The sequence below is a fragment of the Lissotriton helveticus genome, chromosome 1_1 (assembly GCF_964261635.1).
Source record: "Lissotriton helveticus chromosome 1_1, aLisHel1.1, whole genome shotgun sequence".
Lineage (NCBI taxonomy): Eukaryota > Metazoa > Chordata > Amphibia > Caudata > Salamandridae > Lissotriton > Lissotriton helveticus.
The window spans coordinates 282,115,268-282,137,517 of NC_136057.1; the positions used below are offsets into that span (position 1 = coordinate 282,115,268).

At 48.5% G+C, this 22,250-nt stretch overlaps 1 protein-coding gene across 2 annotated transcripts in view; it reads right to left on the reverse strand.

Moving 5' to 3' along the window:
• Positions 1 to 22,250, reverse strand: part of LOC144769395 (hemagglutinin/amebocyte aggregation factor-like) — a 212,309-nt gene that overhangs the window by 144,897 nt on the left and 45,162 nt on the right. For both annotated transcript variants that reach the window (XR_013598693.1, XM_078653454.1), the window contains exon 2: positions 14,797 to 14,896. Coding sequence is in view for 1 of the 2 variants with exons in the window: in XM_078653454.1 (XP_078509580.1) it covers positions 14,797 to 14,896 (100 nt within the window). In the remaining variant the exon portion in view is untranslated. The remainder of the gene's footprint in view (positions 1 to 14,796; positions 14,897 to 22,250) is intronic.

Consider the following 22,250-nt stretch of genomic DNA (forward strand, 5'->3'; position numbering starts at 1 on the left):
GAAACACCCACAGATCCTCCTCAACGGGGACGAGGTCAAATGGGAAAACAGCAGCTCCTACCTGGGGGTGACTCTGGACTCTAAACTCAGCTGGAGAAACCACATAGAGAAGACCTGCCAGAAAGCAGCATCCAAACTGGCTGCATTATACCCACTCCTGAAGACTAAGTCGATGCCCATGCAGAGCAAGGTGCGAGTAGTCACTGCAATAATTCGACCAACTATGACATACGCTTCACCAGTTTGGAGTGGCTGCCGCCCACAGCTTCGGATGGACCTACAGAAAGTACAGAACAAGGCCTTACGGATTGCAGCAGGTGCACCTATGTTCACACGAACAGCAGACCTCCACAGAGACTTAGGGATTGAGATGCTGGACGACCATCTCCTCAAACTCAACAGGAAATTCTACACAGGATTAGATCAAAAGGAAAACCCACTGATCAGGAAACTCGCAGACATCTCTACGAACCCATTTGACCGCTACCCGCGTCCCATTGAAGCGCTAACCTTGCGAAACTGAAACAGAAACGCAGCATCCAAAAACTCAGCACTGCTTGAAGGCAAACGCCGGCAGGTACACAAAACCCACCGCTGCCAGATGGCATAACAGCCTCGGCAAGCAACCAAAACTCAACACTATCAGAAGGAACTTGATGGACAAAGACAAGACCCCCTGAGGAAACATGCTGACAATTCTGCATACTCAATCGACCGCTACCCGCGGCCCATCACTGAGATGACCATGTGATGCAACCTCAACTGTGACAAAGCGTCACACATCAATAAGACAATCTAAACAGCGACTAAAAAATTCAAAATGATGGTGGAGTAATGAGGCTACTGCCTCGGTATCCAAAAACTCACCACTGTCAGAAGGAATCTGACAGACGAAAACAAGACAGCAGACGTATGCTCAGGGCCAGTTACTAATGTACATTCCCCTGTGTCTGCCTCTATGTGGGCCTGAGGCCCAACACTACAATGGCGACGAGCGGGTCTGACCCGCGTGTGCTGCCGCCAGCAGTTCCTCATGAGGAAGGAGGAGGACACATAATAGGCGGCATCCGACTACAGGCCGCCGGTGTGACAGGGTTTGAAGCTACACGAGGCAAGGAGCAGCCACCCACGGTGCTCACCTGCGCTGACCGGTAGGACCATACTGCTGCCCTCATGCCTCCGCAACCCCACCTGCTGCGACAAGCTGCCGGACACCGGACGAGCCGCCTGGCACACACGAAGAAGTGAGCGGCGAAAATAATCGGGGTGAAGCGCCGCCGTCATAAAGTGCCCGCGCGGCTTGAAGAGCGATATTACAGATCTGGCACATCAGATTTATGTCCATCCTACCGCCATATGTCCCTGTGGTGAGGTGCGCACGCTCAATGAAGACAGAGCCACGCAGGCATACCCCAGAGAGGCCCACGAACATGAGCGGCGACCTCTCGCTGTGGTGATCGGCTCCGGGAAGGAGAGCGCAGTGAAAGGTGTAGCCCTCAAGAAACGGAACCCCAAGCCTCGCAAAAGCGCCCCCTGCAGCAGAAGAAAGCAAGGCCGCAAGTCGGTGGGTTAAGGCCCTCGTAACTGCAGCGATCAACCTGCATCCCTCGGGCTGCCGGCCCTACGTCCGTAACAACCCCAGTGGTAACTGCAGTGGGTGTTGCAGGTACTCGGCACCCAGACTCCAGATATGAGTGCAGAAAAGGGGGGAAAGCACTTCTGCACATAAAGGCTGCCCCCAATGTCCGTCACAGAGACACAGTCTAAACCAGCGCAAAAACAGCAACAACCAAAAAAAACAGCCGCACGCATCGTGCCCCCTGCAAGAGCTCCCAGCTTCAGGGCAGGAAGGGTTAACTGCCTTAACTTGCCTTCTATGGCGCGCACTGCAGGCCATGTCCCGACACCTTCCTCCACGATGCTCCAGGGAAAGCACAGCCAGCTCACACAACTGCAGCCAGAGCAGAAGCCTGCAATCTCCAGGAAAGTCTGCCGGGCACTGAAGCGCTACACTGCCACCCAGCGGCCATTAGAGGTACTGCAGCCGCTGAACCAAGCACACAAAGAATTAACAGCCTACAGTGCGAAAGTCAGAGCACACTGGTATAATTATCATAGCAAGAAGATCAATGCCCATGCATTCATAGAGCGGCCCAAACCAGGCGACCCCAGGCCCAGAAACAAGGCTGAGTCGCAAACACTACATAAGACCCCACACGAGCAAACGGTGCAGCCCATTTCACCCTAACCCAAAGTAAACCACGCAGACTTCCCAGCTCCCCACGGGGGCCCCTCGATGGTCTGCACAAGAATAAACTCTTGCCTGCACTGGTGATTCCGCATAGCCTGCACTCGTAAAGTAAAGCTACGGCACGCTGCCAGCGCCCGTCTGGTCCCTCTACACCAGGACACCATAAAAAGCCTGCATGAACGCACCACAAGCCCTGGGGACACCACACCGGGCTCGCCCCCTCAGCACCAGATGCAGCACTGTGCCTTCACCAGGGAGGAACACAGAGCACCAGCAAAGGCTGCCCCTCCTTTAAGCTGCTGTGGCCCAGAGAGAACAGACCACGAACGCAGCGCCACCCAGCAGCCACGTGCCTGCACCACACGGATGTATGATGTTACAACGCATACTTTTACAACGCATACCGTTACAACGCATTTTTTACAACGCAAAAACTTTTACAACGCATACCATTACAACGCATGTTTTTACAACGCAAGTACTTTTACAACGCATGCCATTACAACGTAAGTATTGGTAAGTATATAATATATTTTTTTTAAATTAATTGTAATTAATATAATTTAATTTAATTTAATTAATCTAATTTAATTTTTTTACCCTGTACCCCTGTACCCCCAAAACCCAAATTAACCCAGAAACCTAAAAATACCCCTATACCCCAAAAACCCAAAACTAACCCTGAACCCTAAAAATACCCCTGTACCCAAAAACTGAAAACTGACCCTGAACCCTAAAAATACCCCTTTACCCAAAAACTGAAAACTGACCCTGAACCCTAAAAATACCCTTTTACCCAAAAACTGAAAACTGACCCTGAACCCTAAAAATACCCCTTTACCCAAAAACTGAAAACTGACCCTGAACCCTAAAAATACCCCTTTACCCAAAAACTGAAAACTGACCCTGAACCCTAAAAATACCCTTTTACCCAAAAACTGAAAACTGACCCTGAACCCTAAAAATACCCCTTTACCCAAAAACTGAAAACTGACCCTGAACCCTAAAAATACCCCTTTACCCAAAAACTGAAAACTGACCCTGAACCCTAAAAATACCCCTTTACCCAAAAACTGAAAACTGACCCTAAACCCTAAAAATACCCCTTTACCCAAAAACTGAAAACTGACCCTAAACCCTAAAAATACCCCTTTACCCAAAAGCTGAAAACGTAAAAAAAAACCAAACGTATAAAATATTAAATATAATTATATACTTACCAATACTTACGTTGTAATGGCATGCGTTGTAAAAGTACTTGCGTTGTAAAAACATGCGTTGTAATGGTATGCGTTGTAAAAGTTTTTGCGTTGTAAAAAATGCGTTGTAATGGTAGTGCGTTGTAAAAGTTGCGTTGTAAATGTTGTTTACCGCACCACACACAAGTTACCAAAGCAACCACAGGACTCAGTGAAGAGCTCCACCACCTAGAAACCCAGCAATGCACCAGCCCTGAGAAGCCCCTGCGACCTGGGCCCCACAGTGCGCTCCCATGTGCAAGGCAACGACAACAGGAAAAGCAAAGCTGCTGATACCACCGACATCAGCCACACCGGGCAGCCCTCCAGAAAGGGAACCACACAGTATTCTTGAACCCACACTGCAGCCCACAGACAGTCACGGCACGGAGTTCTGCGCCACCCGACATCGCTCTACAAACCTGCAGTACTAAGACACCGCACCTTGTTAACCAACCGGCCCATGCCCAGCAGCCGAGACGACTGGCGCCAGGCACAGCAAAACGTGCCCTCAGAGAAGAACACTCACAGAGTGGCCCTCTGCACCATGCAAGGGAAAACAGCCAGGACGCCTTCGAAGACAGCAAAGTCTACAGGTAGCCACCACACCCAAGAGCCCCAAGGTGCCCCCAGCCGCACCAGCCTCATATAGGCAAGAGCACCGCCTGCCACTTCTGCAAAGTCCGGGGGAGAGATGGACATAGCCCGCAAGGAGCTATAGAAAACTCAGAGCCACACACGGACCGCCCCACTAGCAGGAATGGACAAACAACTAGGACTGCGATGTCTCAAGGGAAGCTGCCCCCAGCAATGGCACAAGAAAGACTAGTGCAGAGCACGCACCGCACGTGGCCGCCCAAAGCCACCGCCAGTGATAATGTCACATCACTCGCCCCTGCCGGTGAACAGGCACAACCGTCAACCACACCACAGGCACCCCAAGTGCCAGAAGAATGCATCCAAGAACGAGCACGCAAAGACCACGCAAAGCCAGAAGCGCGCAGAAAGCAGCGCCAGTGCACCTGATTGCACAGACACCACCCAGGAGACATCTCCATAAAGAAGCACTGCTGAACGCAGGTAGGAGAGCACCCACATCTCCACTGCCACAGTGAAGCCCTGCAGTAGGCCGAAGACCACACAACAGTGTCCTCCCTCGCACTGCCTCCAGATGGAGTTGGCGGTGACCCACGACAGGCAAGAGAGGAGTCGCACACTCCACGTGGCAGGCCACCACAGCACCATGCGCTCCACCAAACAGCGACACAAGACCGGACGTCACGTCGCCCAACAAGCAAGAAACACGTCACCAAGTGACTAGTCTCGACAAGCACGCCAGAGCAAAGGCAGAAGCCGGCGCCACGACAGCGCTGCCTCGAGATCCAAACGCCCTCGAAGAAAAGAAGAAGAGTGACAGCCCTGTCACCCCGAAGACCGGATGAGCACAGGTGGGCTGAACAAGCCAACAAAGGGAGAAAACCGAGGACTCACAGCCAGCCAAGAAGCACACCCTGACACGCCAGACAGCCACCAACGCGGACCGGCGTTCCAGGACACAGCCTCACGGATGAACCAAACATAAGCCGCAGCAAGCGCAGTCCACGTCTCATCCCAACGCTTCCCCAGGCGACGGACCAACGTCCCAGGACACAGCCTCACGGATGAACCAAACATAAGCCGCAGCAAGCGCAGTCCACGTCTCATCCCAATGCTTCCCCAGGCAACCGTCCGTCCCCGAGCGTCGGCAGTCTGAGTCAGTCGGCACCCCTGCTCCTGTCCGCAGATGCCATGGGCGAAGACCGGCACTGAGCGCCTGCCCTCTCACCGCCTCAAGATGGAGTCGGCAGTGGCCCCACCAAGGCAAGAGAGGAACCGAACACTCTACGTGTCAAGCCGCCAACTAAGGTCAACATCAGCAAAGCGGAGGCACATGGCTGCCAAGTCCCCCCGGACATTCCAACACTCCCACCAAGCCACCACCTGTCATCCCAAGTAACCACATGGCTGGCAACCGCCATCAAGACAGCCATCATCACCTGCGTCAAACATCGCTACTCCCAGAAGATCGGCGGACTGGAGTCCTGCACCGTCGCCACACCAGCAGACAAAAGAAACCAGAGGCCACCTGTGAACCTGGCATACACCGAAACCGCAGCAGCAAAGGCAAGTCTTGTCCATGACTCATCCACCCATGGGAGTTGGGCGTTGACTAAGTAATGGCTCCGCAGTGGTCCTGCAGATGCCACCAGATGGCACACAAGCACCCCTCAGCGCAGCCCTCCTACAGTCCCGCAGCAACCCCGAAAACGGGCCTCCCCAGGCGGGAGAGTGAGTAGAGACTATTTCACCGACAGGTTTCCGGTCACAGCCAAGCCGTTCAACAATGACAGTCAGCCCAGCCACACCTCTGCGAACTCTCCTGTAGGACTCCATCCATTTTTATGACGCAGCTCACTACAATGAACTGTTAGAACCCACCACGGACCACCACGGATGTCAGCAAAGTGGAAACCAGGCAAGGCAGCAAGACATATCACCGTCAACGAACTGTCGGCATGCAGAGGACATCTCCCAGCCAGTGGTCGTGCCCTGAGGCCCTCAGGTTAAACTACGGGTGCCCGCCGAGAAGGTTCTGCTGCAAGCCAAGTCACCAATCCAGGTCTGCTGTCGTCCTGCCACCTGACTCTATAGACTGATGGACCCTGTGGTAACTAGTTAACTGTTTCTTTTATCCCCACAGGTTGGACTACCATTTTTGTTTGTTCCTCAATAAAGTTGGGGAGGAATGTAGTATCCTGCGAGACACGTTCTAGTGTCCTGCAGGAAGTTGTAACGCCAGCCACTCCCTCGAGGGCTGGGCACACTGCACCCCCACACCCATCCATCACGGGTGCCACGAGTGACGTAGCCCCGTGAATAAAAGGGCCCGGGTGCACGTGCTCAGGGCCAGTTACTAATGTACATTCCCCTGTGTCTGCCTCTATGTGGGCCTGAGGCCCAACACTACAGTGCTATGCATGCTGATTTTTCAGCGCTGCTCATACTATGGGAGCTAAATTACAGTGAGAGCAGAACAATATGCAAATTTTCCACCCTTTGGCAGAATTCCACAGAAACTTGCAGAGTTTTTATGAAACTCCGCAAGTTCTGCCCACCCGTAGTGTTATGTTGAAAACTAGCGCCTACTTGAAGAAAGTGATAACAAGGAGAAATGTGCTTATTTCTCCAAAATCCAATTTATTGCGCCTGTGCTGCTGTACATATATCTCATATCCTATCCATGGGATTCTACGATGTCTAGACATATAAGTTGGAACTGGAAGGATATGATAGATAGAGCACCTTTATATGGGTGAGGAGGCTATCCCTCTGAGAGTTGGGGCGGAGAAATATGATCCGGGAAGGCTAGCGACTGAGTGTGGGACATTTTAGGAGATTGTAGCCATGATGAGGAGGATGAGGCCGGGCCTGCTGTCACTCATAGAACTGAGGGGGAGGTAACCAGGCAGACAGTATTTGGTCAAATAACTACTATGTTTGACAGAGCGAATCAGTTCCCGCCTTGCTCAATTGCTAGTTGGAATATCGCAGGTTTAGCGGCCAAAGGAGATACCCTGGGGTGGACAGAGTTTATTAATTTATATGACATCATCTGTCTCCAGAAAACCTGGTGTAAGGAAATGATTAACTATACTGGCCATGTCTCATTTAACCTACCAGCGTTGGCATCGCCATCTGGAAGAGCTAAGGGAGGGCTTTTGTTACTGGTCTCTGTAAACCTCCCCATCACTGTGAAAAAATATTTACCGGTTGGGGCCCATTCTCAGATCCTGTGGCTACACCAGAACCAGGGACATAATATTCTTTTAATACATTTTTATAATAATGTTTTCGATAGCACAAGGCACCAGCTGGCAGATGCATCAAGCAAAATATCTCCCGGTAAAATTGCGATTCGGTAAAACAGGCCGATACCGAACACAAAACCTGGAAATGCAATGCATCAACCCAAAACCCTTAAAAAATAAAGAATCGGTAAATACCTCCCGCGGTAAAATACCGAATCGCATAATAGTGAATCGGTAATACCGAGAAAGAAACCAGCCTCCCGAAATACCGAATCGCTAATAAAGAATCGCTACGAAATGCATCAAAACTCGCAAATACCGAAAATGGTCAAAATCGCTATTTTGCATGAGCAAAATAAGGGGAATCACAAACTGCAGGTAAGGTTATTGGAAGGTAGGAAAAATATATATATATTTCCAACACAGGTGCAGCCACTCAGAAACCCTTCAAATATGCCTCTGGAGACCCTGTAGGTCTTCCAAAATGGCTGCCCCCTACGTGCTTGTTAGGAGGAGTAGAATCAACGCCCTTGCACAGCGCAGGAGGATGATCCAGGACAGAGTCTTCAGGACAGAGTCTTCAGGGTGCGCATCACATTGCTGGGCCAGACAGAGGAACAGATCTATGACAAGTACAGGCTCAACAGGCCCATGATCATGCGCCTCATTGCCGACCTTGAACCACTGATGCAGCACCAGAGCTGTAGGACCAATGCCATCCCAGCCCATGTCCATGTCCTATGCAGCCTGCACATGCTGGCGTCAGGAAGCTTCCAGGGGGTCATAGCAGAAGCTGGAGGCGTGTCGCAAAGCGAACTATCACGCTTCTTCCACAATTTCCTAGATGCCATGCTGACATTGATACATCACCACATCACCTTCCCCACAACCCCACAGCAGTTGAACCACACCAAACAAGAGTTCTACCAGGTGGCACAATTCCCCCATGTGATAGGGTGCGTGGACTGCACCCATGTCCCCATCTGTCCCCTGTCAGCCAACGAATACATCTACCGCAACCAGAAGTCATACCATTCCATCAACGTCCAGGTTGTGTGCAATGCCAAGCACATCATTACGGACATCGTATCACAATTCCCAGGAAGCACCCACGACGCATACATATTCAGACACAGTGGCATCCACAGGGGCCTGATCAACGGGGAATTTGGAGAGGGTCACCTACTCGGTACATACAAATGCCTCCAAATGAACACCATCCTCACATATGTAAATGTATCCATGCAACTAAACATTTGCTCCCCTCCCTGCAGGTGACAGCGCCTACGCCTTGCGTGATTATCTACTCACTCCCTACCTTAGTGATGGCTCTATTGGTGGCAATGGTTAGCGCCATGAAACCGTTTCGGTATAAGAGCGCTCTACAAATACTTTAAAATTCAAATGGTAAGGGCCATGTTCTGGCGATGCCTACGGCGCTCGCTCTGTTGACCTGCAATTACAGCACGTGTAAGTTCCTGCAGGTGTCTCTGTTGCCCTCAGCAATGGCTGTGGTCATCTTGCGCATTGCGTCTGTCATGGTGCCTATTTTGTTTGTCAGTTTCACAATGTTGATGTTCATAGCACCCATGTGTCTCCCCTGAAGTCGCTGGACACCCAGCATCCGCGTCTCTACCACTCCGTATCTGTGTGCTGGATCATCTGCTCTCTCAACAGCTCTACCTAGGGGCCTGGCCCGCTGCCTGACTCGGACACTTGCTGCTGCTTGTGTGGTTGGAGCAACGACTGTCTGTCGTGGGACAATTGTGTCAGCTGGCCTCTGCTCTGACTCCATCACCTGCAGGGAGGGGACATTTGCCCTGCGGCTCTGTGTAGTTGGCCGCGGTGGTGGTGGTGGTGATGTCCGCCGTGGTGGTGGTGGTGGTGGTGGTGGTAGTGGTGATGTCCGCCGTGGTGGTGATGTCCGCCGTGGTGGTGGTGGTGATGGTGGTGTTGTGGGTTCAGGTTCCTACGGGGTCTCAACATCTGTCACCACTGGTGTCTCTGAGATGACGAGGCATCCGCTGTCATCTGAGTCGAGGGGTGATGCATCTGTATGTGAAACAGTGCATAGTTATTATTTTGCCATGATGTATCAGTGTTGCATGATTTAACCTACATGAAGGAGATTATGCACTGACATATGGCCATGTGCAGCTGGTTTCATTTCTATTACATCAGGGCTCAGACATGCACACATTCATGATATGACTACAACTCCCATGATGCACTACTCTGGTGAGGGGAAATGCATTAGGCGCAGCTACATATGCACTATGATTGGCCTGGGGGGATGGGCATGGGTGGACAACACGCTGCATAACTGCGCTGGCATGCATCTTACCTTCTCCTCCTGGGCCGTGTTTGCAGTCACATTGGATAATCCCCCTCCTGTGCCAGCTGCATCCCTCACCCTTTCGGCAATCCTCTCCTTTGCCCTCTTCCTGAGGTCATACCACCTCTTCTTTAAATCGTCTATGCTGCGGTGGGTGACTCCTACAGCATTGACTCTGTCTTTAATGCGCAGCCACAATTTGCGCTTCTCTGCCTCTGGAACTTTTTGGGACAGCCTCCCAAAAAGCTTGTCGTGTTTGCTGCTCACCCCCTCGATGAGCAGTTCGAGTTCCTTATCTGAAAACTTTCGTTTTCTCCTCCTGGGTGCCTCCTTGTTCTGGGGTGCATCCTTCTCCATCCTGGTAGTCTGCTCTGAGTTTGATTGTGTTCTCACTGTAACAATCCTCAGCTCCTGTGCTCTGCCTCCTCCTCTGAGCTCCTCAGGGCACTGAATGAAGCATGGGCTGTGTTGCTTCCTGATTGTGATGTCATCAGCCTGCTGCCGATGCAACGTTTTCTTTTTTCCGGATTCGCTATTACCGAAATCGCAAATACCGATTCGGTATTTGCTACTTCGGTATTTGCTCATCTTTGAAATGGTGTCTCGCAAACGTGTTTACCGGATATTTAACGATTTTTTGCAATTTGGTATTAAATACCGAATCTGTTGATGCATCGCGGTGTGCGACTCCTTATTAGCGATTCCTTATTTTTTGCTAATAAGGACTCGTTTTACCGATTTTTGATGCATATACACACAGGTGGTAAATGACTTGGAGGCCGCTCTAGATGATCTATATTCAGGGGCAAACGTTGTTTTTGATTTTATTTGGGAAGGGGATTTTAATACTCCCGTTTGCACTTTTTCTACCCAGGGGGTATGTCGGGTCAAAAATCATCTTGGGGAAGATGACCTGCACTTTCCTTATAACCATTATGGGGAGTCTCTGAACAAATTATTGGCCTCACATGACCTGGAAATCCTGGTCAATGCGAAGGATGAACAAGGTGATACGATTCCCACTAACACAGTGATTGATTATATCTGTGTGTCATCTAACATTATCTCACGGTGTAAGGCTCCCAAGGTTGTGGATAACATGCTAAGTGACCATAATTGTATCACCATTGAGACTACCATCTGGAAAGATAGGTCTTTACCAAATGTTTGTTCCATTGTGAATATTGAACCCCATAGACCTAATGGTGTAAGAATAAGATCGAAGGGTGAAAAAGCTGATGTGGTACTAAACTCTATTGTCAAAGGCTGTCTTGGAGAAATCACCGCTATCCTTGAGAGTGACCATGATGCCGCTGATTTTGTTATGAATTTCATAAAAATTAATAACACCATTGATAGTAAGTTTACAAAATCTGTCAGGGTAAAATCAGTTTTTATCAAGGGGTGGTTTGATCACGCTTGTACCGCGTCATTAAAGGAGTTAAAGCAGGCTTGTCAGCCAGGCCTAGAGACAAGAGCGCAGTAACCCAATTAAGGCATGACTACAAGGTAGCGCTCAAACGCTGGAAGATTGAGCTACAGCAAGAGGCATGGGAAAAGCTGGCACAGGCTGCAGAAACTTCTAACTGTGCATTATTTTGGGCAACAGTTAACTGCCCCTTCCTCAAAGACGATATGGTCCCAGAATTAACATTGAATGTCAACATGGCAACTTGGGTAACCCACTTTTCCACCATCTTCAACTCTGATAAACCATAAGGGGATAACCGCGGATCTTGGCACATTGTACCGCTGGATATCTCCATCACCGAGGTTATACAAGGCATCAGTGTTAGTAAAGGGGGTAAGGCCCAGGGATCTGATGGGGTGCCCATTGATGTATATAAAACCGTCCCGGAGATGTGGGGGCCCATGCTAGCTAAAGTATTTAATGCTGCAGTATGCTATGGAGCACCACCGACCTGGGAGGAATTTATCATAATACCGATCCATAAGAAAGGGGATAGGGGGGACGTGAAGAACTACCGCCCCATATCCCTATTATATTCCTCGGTCAAAATTATGAGCAGGGTGTTATTGGTCAGGTTGGAAGAATGGGCTGAAGACAATGGTATTATGGCCAGCACCCAGTATGGTTTTAGGAAAGGGTGTGGAACACTGGACCAATGACCTATTCCTAGGACATCCCCGCGCCGCACGGCCACCAGCTGTAGCGTGTGCTCCCCGCCTGCCTCGCTGAGCCTGCCTGCTGCCGGCTGACCACGCCCCCTGCCTCGCTCGGCGTGGTCTCCTGCGGTCTGTGTCTGCTGAGTTATTTCTGTTGCCTGGTTGCCTAATTTAGGCTTTTTTGCCCCTTTTTCTCGCTTTCTGTGGGCCCCCCTGTGCTGTTTGTCCCCATTGTTGCCCCCTGTGCCCTCCCGCCCCGCTCCCCGCTTCCCGCCGCCGTGAGATCGGACACACCCCCTTTTCTTTCTGTGCCCTCCCCGCTCCCGCCTCCCAGCTGCTCCTCCCTCCCTCGCACTTGGCCATAAATGGCGACCGTGCGGCGCAGGTGAGTGTGACCTATTCCTAGGACACCCCCGCGCCGCACGGCCACCAGCTGTAGCGTGTGCTCCCCGCCTGCCTCGCTGAGCCTGCCTGCTGCCGGCTGACCACGCCCCCTGTCTCGCTCGGCGTGGTCTCCTGCGGTCTGTGTCTGCTGAGTTATTTCTGTTGCCTGGTTGCCTAATTTAGGCTTTTTTGCCCCTTTTTCTCGCTTTCTGTGGGCCCCCCGTGCTGTTTGTCCCCATTGTTGCCCCCTGTGCCCTCCCGCCCCGCTCCCCGCTTCCCACCGCCGTGAGATCGGACACGCCCCCTTTTCTTTCTGTGCCCTCCCCGCTCCCGCCTCCCAGCTGCTCCTCCCTCCCTCGCACTTCGCCATAAATGGCGACCGTGCGCACGTGCAGCGTTGACGCGCAGCGGGCACGCCGATTGTGTGCCGACACTGTCTGCCACCGCACCCTAGTGCAGCGCCTTAGCAACGTCGGAATCCAGGAGAAGGCACTAGAATGGATCATCTCCTTCCTCGCTGGAAGGACACAGAGAGTCCGCCTACCCCCGTTCAGATCAGAAGCCACCGAAGTCATCTGCGGCGTTCCTCAAGGCTCCTCGCTCAGCCCCACCCTCTTCAATGTCTACATGAGCCCCCTTGCGGCCATTGCACGCCAACGCAACCTCAACATCATCTCCTACGCCGACGACACCCAGCTGATCCTCTCCCTCACCAACGACCCCGCCACCGCCAGAGCCAACCTACACGAAGGGATGAAAGACGTTGCCGAGTGGATGATGAACATCAGCCTGAATCTGAACTCAGACAAGACGGAAGTTCTCATCCTGGGCTCCTCGCCCTCCGCGTGGGACGACTCCTGTTGGCCCCCCGCCCTGGGCAGCGCACCCAAACCAACAGACCACGCACGCAACCTGGGCTTCATCCTGGACTCCTCCCTCTCCATGACCAGACAAGTCAACGCCGTCTCCTCGTCCTGCTTCAACATCCTACGCATGCTACGTAAGATCTTCCGGTGGATTCCCACCGAGACCAGGAAGACGGTCACCCAGGCCCTCGTCACCAGCCGACTGGACTACGGCAACGCCCTCTACGCCGGAACCACCGCCAAGCTCCAGAAGAGACTCCAGCAAATCCAGAACGCCTCAGCAAGACTCATCCTCGACATCCCCTGACAAAGCCACATCTCCTATCACCTGAGAGACCTGCACTGGCTCCCGGTCAACAAGAGAATCACCTTCCGTCTCCTCACCCACGCACACAAAGCCCTACACAACCAAGGCCCAAGATACCTCAACAGCCGCCTCAACTTCTACACTCCCACTCGCCAGCTTCGATCGACCAGCCACGCCCTCGCCGCCGTCCCCCGCATCCGAAGAGCCACCACAGGAGGAAGATCCTTCTCCTACCTGGCCGCCAAGACCTGGAACTCCCTCCCGACCCACCTCCGCCTGACTCAAGACCACCTCGCCTTCATGAAGCAGCTCAAGACCTGGCTGTTCGAGCAGTAGCGGATCCCCCTCCCCCAAGCGCCTTGAGACCCTCCGGGTGAGTAGTGCGCTATATAAATGTTTTGATTGATTGATTGATTGAATGTTTAAATCTAAAACTACTCATAGGGAAGTATACGCAGGCCAAAATGGGGCTTTCTCCCTTGAGCCTTTCAGCTGACGAGCTGAGGTAACGCCCTACACGCCTGGAGAGGTACCATACCTGAGAACACTTTGGCAGCCTGCACAGCAACCCCTGAAAACCGCCCTACACTCTGCTGATGAAGGACAATAATCCTGAAACAACGGTGTCCAGAGTTGGCCTGCAACCTTGCAATTACACTTTGATTCTTTTGAAAAGCGCACCCGCTTTCAAGAAAACTGCATTAACCATGATGCTCTTGGGGTATACACGCTGGAATGGTGGAGTAGCGTGCGACCTACGGACCCCATATTTAAGCGAAGTGACCAGAGCTTCCCACCGGTTTGTCTTAAGTAGACTGAGGTTTGGGATTGTACATAATCTCGTGGCCTTCCCCTTTCCCAAAAAACATCCAGACGGCCCCTGCACGTGTGACGATACTTCAGCACAAAGCACTTCGCACTTTCTTTTGATATGTAGAAATTTTCGCAAAGCTTTTTTAAAACCTATCTTTGTCAAATATGGAGTTCGTACATGAAGCTGCTTTTTAACATGCATCCTCCCGATGTTTGCTTTTTTACTGCCACCTACCTTCTTAAGGCAATTCACGCGAGGAAAAGCATGATGTTTTAATTATTTTATCTTATGTATAGAGGTTATAATGACCCCTGTAATTTTGCTATTTGATAATATTTGTATGTTGTTATTATGTGCTTTTATGGACATTGCTTGACATGTACCGAATAAAGCTTTATGAAACGAAACGATAGATAGAGCACACTCACCCATGCACCATGTTGCGAGACTAGTTACAACACTGCAGTAAGTGGAAAATGAATAAAATCTAGGCCTGTGTTTCTTCAGAGAAGGAAGAAGAGAAGTCTTGTGGAACATGACAGGCAAGAGGAACAATGCAGAGTGCCTATGCAGTACATTACAGCGATGTCATTAATGATGAAATTTAACGGATGCATACATCATACCTTATTATTGTGTTGATTGTATCCTGACCCGGACAGGTAAACTGAAGTGGTTTCTGGTACTGGTTCGTCCATCGCCGGCTCAATTTATGTGCTCTCTCCTCTAGATAAAATGAAAAGAGAGTTACTAGAATATGCAGCAAGAAATTTTGCATTTTGTTTTTGCAGATGTTGAAGCCAACTATTGATCCTTCCCACTTTTAGACATCAGCCTTTATCTCTTGCACCCTGTGGAGAGGCAGAGGAGATGTACTGATACATTTTCTATGGCCTGTTCTTGTACCTTGCAAGTTGGCACTGTCATATATTATTATTAGGGCTCCCGGTTTAATGGTAAGTATTTTTTTAACATTTCTGTCTGTATTTTCCATATTTTATTTTTGGACTTCTTATTTGTATTTATCCATAATTATTTTTTCAACTTCTTATTTGTATTTATCCGTATTTATTTTGTGAATTGAGAATAAATGGATCTGTTGTACATGCACACATACATGGATGCTTTCATGTTTTAGCTAATTAAACAGCCATCTATAACAAAAGACTACACTCACAGGTACATGTTAGTGTTATATTATTAATATATGTTAATATATGCCTGTATTTAAGGACATGTCATTCTGTTTTTTAACTCTCCATGCTGTCTATCTGCTTAGCTTTTACCTGGAATTCATGAAATATGGCCTGGAGTCTCCCAGAGGCACCAGTTTTAGTATTTTTCTGCTTTTAAATATAAATACAGACAGGGAACATATTGTTTTCTGGCTGTAGTTTTCTGTAAAAATCCGTAAAATTGGAAAACTGGAAGCCTTATTTATTATGTAAGGGACCTCTCCTCCCTCCTTACCTGCTTACAAGCTCTTGAGTCTCTACTGACAGAAGGGGCGGCTGCAGTGCTTTGAAAACAAGACAGCACATTAGATCACAGGCAGCCCTGCGAAGTACAACGCATTGCGGGTTTGGGTAAAAATGCCTCACTTTCATGCTAAGGTCATGCTACATAGCTCCCCATGTGCTACTAGGAGCTGCAGCACCTAGAGTGGATGTGAGATGACCAGACTGCTGTATTGCCCCAGGCAGAAGTATGAACCGGGCCCTGGGCCTGCTAAGTTGTTTGCTGTGTAATTCATTGTTCCAGGTTAGAATAGCACAGAGCATCCTGCTGATCCAGCCAACAAGTAGGTCAGGTGCCATCATATCCAGCACCGTAATCCCAGTACTTAATTTGTAAAATATTAAGTGCCAGTTCTCTGACCAGGAGGCCACTGCAGCTTGCACCACCCATCGCCCTTGTCATTGCTGCCAAAACCACTACTAACCATCTCTTTTGCATGTAAATGCGACGGTTCAGATTATGCCAGGTCCCCAAAGTTAAAAGGAATGGCTGGGGAGGCAGGTATAAGCAATTTTATAATTTATATTGTTTTTCTAAACAACTGTTCATCTCTAAATTACATGCTCAGCACCGGAAAGCACCGGCTCAAATTAAGCAATGCTTAATCCTCCTGCTCCTGCCTCAAGAATCCGTGGTTCTGGAGACACAGGCAGCCTTCACTCCTAGCAGCACTCAGCTCAGTATATGGTAATCAGGGAAAAGCATTGAATGGGTAATATTACATTGGAAAGGAGCCTCAGTGGCTAACCCGGAGCCAAGCAGTAAAACTACCTGATCAGGGAAGAAGCAAAAGTAAGAGGCACACATTAACAAAGACCTTAACTTCCCAATCTGTAGGTCAAGTTGATAGCCACCAGGAAGGCCTCTCTAGTCGTAAACCAAAGAAGGAGTGGCCAAGGTCAGAGTTTAAAGTGAGGATTCTGCAGACCTCAAGGAAGATCCCAGAAAAAAGAGGGGAATGGGGCCTAGAGGCCACGGGTTACTGAAGCTTTCAAGCAGACTGATCACCAAAGTAAAAATAAGCATTTGCAATGCAATATAGGTCTCGCATTAGCAAGAGTTTAAGTTATTGGCAGTGTTAATGATAATGCCTTTTATTTCTCTGTTTTGATAATTAACACATAAAAAAGGCATTGTCATTTATAATGCCACTAGCTCAAACTCTTGTAAATGTGAGAACTATTTTATTTCAAAGAAGCAGCCGCCATTGTCCCTGGCTGCTTGGGAAGCAAAAGCGCGCATGGCACCCTGAATGTTGCAGGAAAGCATGTCGTGCCTGCAGTAGGAGAAACTCATTAAAGAAATTAGTGCTTACAGACTAAATAAGACATACCATTTATCAACAGAAGTAAAAAGGGCCAGTCCTCATGGGAGGCTGTCAAATGAAGACAAGGCAGTACTAAGCAGGGACTAACAAGTCTATTAACGAATCATAAGCCAGCATTTGCGAAGGACAATGACACAAGCCAATGAAAAATATGGGCGCAGAGTAGGCGGAGCTTCAAGTCCATACTCGAATACAGCATGCCTCGCAATGCAGAGCATGTGCTGCCCAGGCATGACAACCCCTTGGAGTCCTGAAAGCTGTGATTGCTGCTCACTGAGCCCTCAGAAGGAGACAGCCAACCCCTTAAAAAACTCATCCAGTTCCGACAAAGCATATAACCTTGCAGATGTAATATTCCAATGGATCTGGTGCCCGGCCTACCAGTCCTGAGTAGTCTAATCATCAAAACTATGTGCCAGCACGTAAAGTTCCAGAGGCCTGACTCGAGATTAGCCCTCAAACAGACCAGGTGAGCTCTCTGGCTAAGAGCACAGCGATAACAGCTGGCGCAACAGGCACACACAGGTTTGAGGAGCAGTCTAGCCCCCAGAGAGCCACTTTGGCAGCACGCCTTAGGGAGGTATGTCAGGCTATCGGTGATGGTTGCCTTGCCCAAAGAAAAATACCGGCCTATTGAGTTTAAAACCACAGTCATATAGTGAGTAAAATAATCTATATTATTATTTTTTTAACCCATTGGACGCGGTGGACTTCCCCCGGCGGTGCGGGCGATTTCCATGCGTGCGCGTTTCGGACAACCCCTGGCCGTCCGACGCACACGCCCACCATGACGTTGGATGGCCGGAGCCGTCCGACGCACGCAAAGGTTTAAAACGAGCACTTCTGCTGCTATAAAACTAAGTTATGGACATTTTAGACAACACAGAAATGCTGCCAGTGTATTTGGTGCTATGGATGTTTTATTTCTATAGGAAAACTGTAGTACTTACATTTCTGCTGCTCAGCCAGTATGCCTGTGTGTATGTATGGAACCTTGGAATGCTTGATGACTATGTGGAATGTTGGTGTGCCTGATGGACTGGAAGAATGACAGTTGGTGAGAGTGGGCTGAGCAGCAAAGATGCGGCTCCTGGTGGGGCTCTGAATTAATCACTTACTTGTAACTACTATCTTGGAACTTAACAAATAAACCTCTACTTGGACTAACCTTGTGACTACAATTCCTACGGCAAAAACAACAGGTGATGGACAGAATGCAGAACATTGTCATAGTTTCACCCCAGTACAGAGATCTGGGCCTAAATCCATCGTTTTTTTGCACTCCACACCACTCCAGGTCAGACATGGCCATATGAAAATCAGCCTTGACCCTGTGCCTCATGGGAACAGTCCAGCCCGAACTGCCAAGCCATGTCTTTCCTGGACTGGAATCAAGCATCCGAGGACCGGTCTCTGGCTATCAGCCGTCATCAGCCTGGATACCTTGACTCCAGTGGTGTGGAGAGCATGTGACTCACGTCTGAGCATACCCATCCCACTCGGGGCGACAAAGGCAAAAACAACAGGTGATGGACAGAATGCAGAACATTGTCATACATTCACCCCAGTATAGAGATCTGGGCCTAAATCCATTGCTTGTTTGCACTCCACACCACTCCAGGTCAGACATGGCCATATGCAAATCAGCCTTGACCCTGTGCCTCATGGGAACAGTCCAGCACGAACTGCCAAGCCATGGTTTTCCTGGACTGGAATCAAGCATCCAAGGACCGGTTTCTGGCTATCAGCCGTCATCAGCCTGGATACCTTGACTCCAGTGGTGTGGAGAGCATGGGACTCACGTCTGAGCATACCCATCCCACTCGGGGCGACAATGGCAAAAACAACAGGTGATGGACAGAATGCAGAACATTGTCATACATTCACCCCAGTAGAGAGATCTTGGCCTAAATCCATCGTTTGTTTGCACTCCACACCACTCCAGGTCAGACATGGCCGTATGTAAATCAGCCTTGACCCTGTGCCTCATGGGAACAGTCCAGCCTGAACTGCCAAGCCATGTCTTTCCTGGACTGGAATCAAGCATCCAAGGACCGGTTTCTGGCTATCAGCCGTCATCAGCCTGGTTACCTTGACTCCAGTGGTGTGGAGAGCATGGGACTCACGTCTGAGCATACCCATCCCACTCGGGGCGACAAATGCAATAACAACAGGTGATGGACAGAATGCAGAACATTGTCATACATTCACCCCAGTACAGAGATCTGGGCCTAAATCCATCATCTTTTTGCACTCCACACCACTCCAGGTCAGACATGGCCATATGCAAATCAGCCTTGACCCTGTGCCTCATGGGAACAGTCCAGCCCGAACTGCCAAGCCATGTCTTTCCTGGACTGGAATCAAGCATCCAAGGACCGGTTTCTGGCTATCAGCAGTCATCAGCCTGGATACCTTGACTCCAGTGGTGTGTAGAGCATGGGACTAACGTCTGAGCATACCCATCCCACTCGGGGCGACAAAGGGAAAAACAACAGGTGATGGACAGAATGCAGAACATTGTCATACATTCACCCCAGTACAGAGATCTGGGCCTAAATCCATTGTTTCTTTGCACTCCACACCACTCCAGGTTCATACTTCACAACATTGGCGACATTTTGGTGAAGAAACCCTGCTTGCTGTCTACCTGAGGTAAAAAAATGTAATCTATTAAGAGACTATGGCCCACATGCATCAAAGTAGATTGCATTCGCAATCGGTGTTAATCGCACAATTCACCCGTTTGCGAATGCAATCTAGCTTTTTGAGATGCATGATTTTTTTTGTGGTTTTTCGCATTTTTAGAAATCGTAATTACATTTGCGATTACTTAAATGTCTCGCAGTTTATGCGAATCGCATTTGTTTGTGAAATCTTCCAATGCATCAAAATTGGCAATTTGCGATTACAAAGAAATTCGCAAATTGCATTTCCAAAAATAAGAAGAAGTCAGAGGTGGTGGTAAGTTTTCGCAGCCATTGGGAAACTTGTGTTCTTCAGGGAAACAGCTGTTGTGGGCCTTTAGGGAAGTGGTAGAAGCCTTTCAAAATGCCAGATTTCAATTTGAGTCAATTAAACCGACCTGACATGTAAAAATATGACATAGGCTGTTGTTTTCTGACTTCACACATGCACACAATGGTTTTTTAAATGTAAGATGTAACAGGAGGGATGTCCTGAACAAATTCTCCCTTCCATACACAACATAATGGTGAATTTTGAAATGTAGGTTGGTTAAACTTGTACATATGTAATTATACATTTATGCTGCTTTTTTAAAAAAAACATTTATATTTGTAAAAATATGATGTTAACAGTTTAAATGCAGTTGGGTGTGAAAATCAGAGTCATATATGTTTTCAATCTCTCATCCACCTCCACTGCTCTTTAGGGCAGAACACATGTTACAAGTGCCTTGCTGATTGGCAGCTACAGTATATAAGGCAGGGGTCTTTCAAGTTCCCTCTTTTGATGGGCATCACAGAACTTCCAGGAGCATTGCACAATGGCAGCACTTTTCTTCTTGGCTCGCCGCCACAGATTGAGAGTAGCCGCAGGATGGAGGAGAAGGCAGATACAAGAGAGAATTTTTAGAGTACGCATAACCTTGCTTGGGCAAACTGATGATGAGATTTATGATAGGTACCGGCATACTGGTAACTTAATTTTAGATTTAATTAATGATTTAGATCCTATTTTGCAAAGGGAGACTCGCAGGTCAAGTCCTGTGTTCTCTACACCTTCTAGCTTCTGGTTCTTTTCAGGGAGTTGTAGCTATTGCTGGCGGTGTCTCCCAGAGCTCCCTTTCAAGATTTTTAATGCTTTTTTGGATGCTATGTTGCATAGAATAAGGAATTACATAAAGTTTCCAACTTCTCAACAGGATTTGCTGAAAACTAAAGTAGATTTTTATAGTATGGCACAATTCCCACATGTAATAGGCTGTGTGGATGGGACACATGTACCTATTTGTCCGCCCTCAGAAAATGAGTATATATTCCGTAACAGGAAATGTTTCCACTCACTTAATATTCAAGTGATATGTAACTCAAAGACCATTATTACTGACATAGTGGCTAGTTACCCTGGCAGTGCCCATGATTCATACATCTTTAAGTACAGCGCAATACATGCAAGACTTCTTGCTGGACAGTTTGGAGATGGTTATTTGCTAGGTAAATATGGAAATTTAATTTTTATTCAATTATTATACTTCATACACTTTCACTGTTTTAGTAATGTCATTTATATATCTATGTTTTTTGAAAGGTGACAGTGCCTATGGTGTTAGGTCTTACATTTTAACTCCATACCTCAACCCAGCAAGTAGAAAGGAGCAACATTACAATCAAGCTCACAAATCAACTCGTAATGTCATTGAGAGAACCTTTGGTGTTCTTAAATCAAGGTTCCGGATACTGCATAAGACTGGTGGAACTTTGCAGTATAATCCCAAAATTTGCTGTAAAATAGTTGCTGCATTCGCAATGCTACACAACATGGCAACAGAGAGAGGCATACATTTGGAAGAAGAAGATGTCTTACCGCCAAATGACAATGAACCACAGCAACCCCCAGCCAGACAACATGGACCAGAAGCAGCAGAAGGAAGGAGAAGAAGAGCTGAGATTACACAGAATTATTTCTGAGAAAGGTACAAGGCTTTATTTGTGTTTTTGCCTTAATAATTTTTTTTTCTTTCAACCAACATAAGATGATGTGCTTTCAAAAAAGCTTTTCCAGCAATTATCAAAATTAATAAATGACATGTTTAATGGAAGAAAATCTTGCCAAAATTAAATTTTTGGTACATGCAACATTATTCAAATAGTCATGCATGGGAAATACATTGATATCATGTTACTTTTTACGCCCGCGCACACCTAAAGCCTTCGCAGCATGTTTATCTTTCTCCAAAACCATTAGGCAACCTTCTTTCAGATTTCTATTACTACGTCTAGTCCCAGCAATGGCACCATCAGGTGGGTCTACACTTTGACCACCCACAACATTGTCAACATTTGAAAAAGTAATCCCTGGTGGGTCACTACTGTTTGAAGCATGTCCTAATTCATTCCCTCTCAGCATTCCCCTTGAAATTTCAACAAAAACATCATTCAATTTTTCCCTCATGACAACATTTTGTTTGCAGATTTTTGCTGCACAAGTAGAAATACGTGACAACTGTCTGTTCTGACCATGTAAGCTGGTCATTAGCCTCAGGTGCCTATT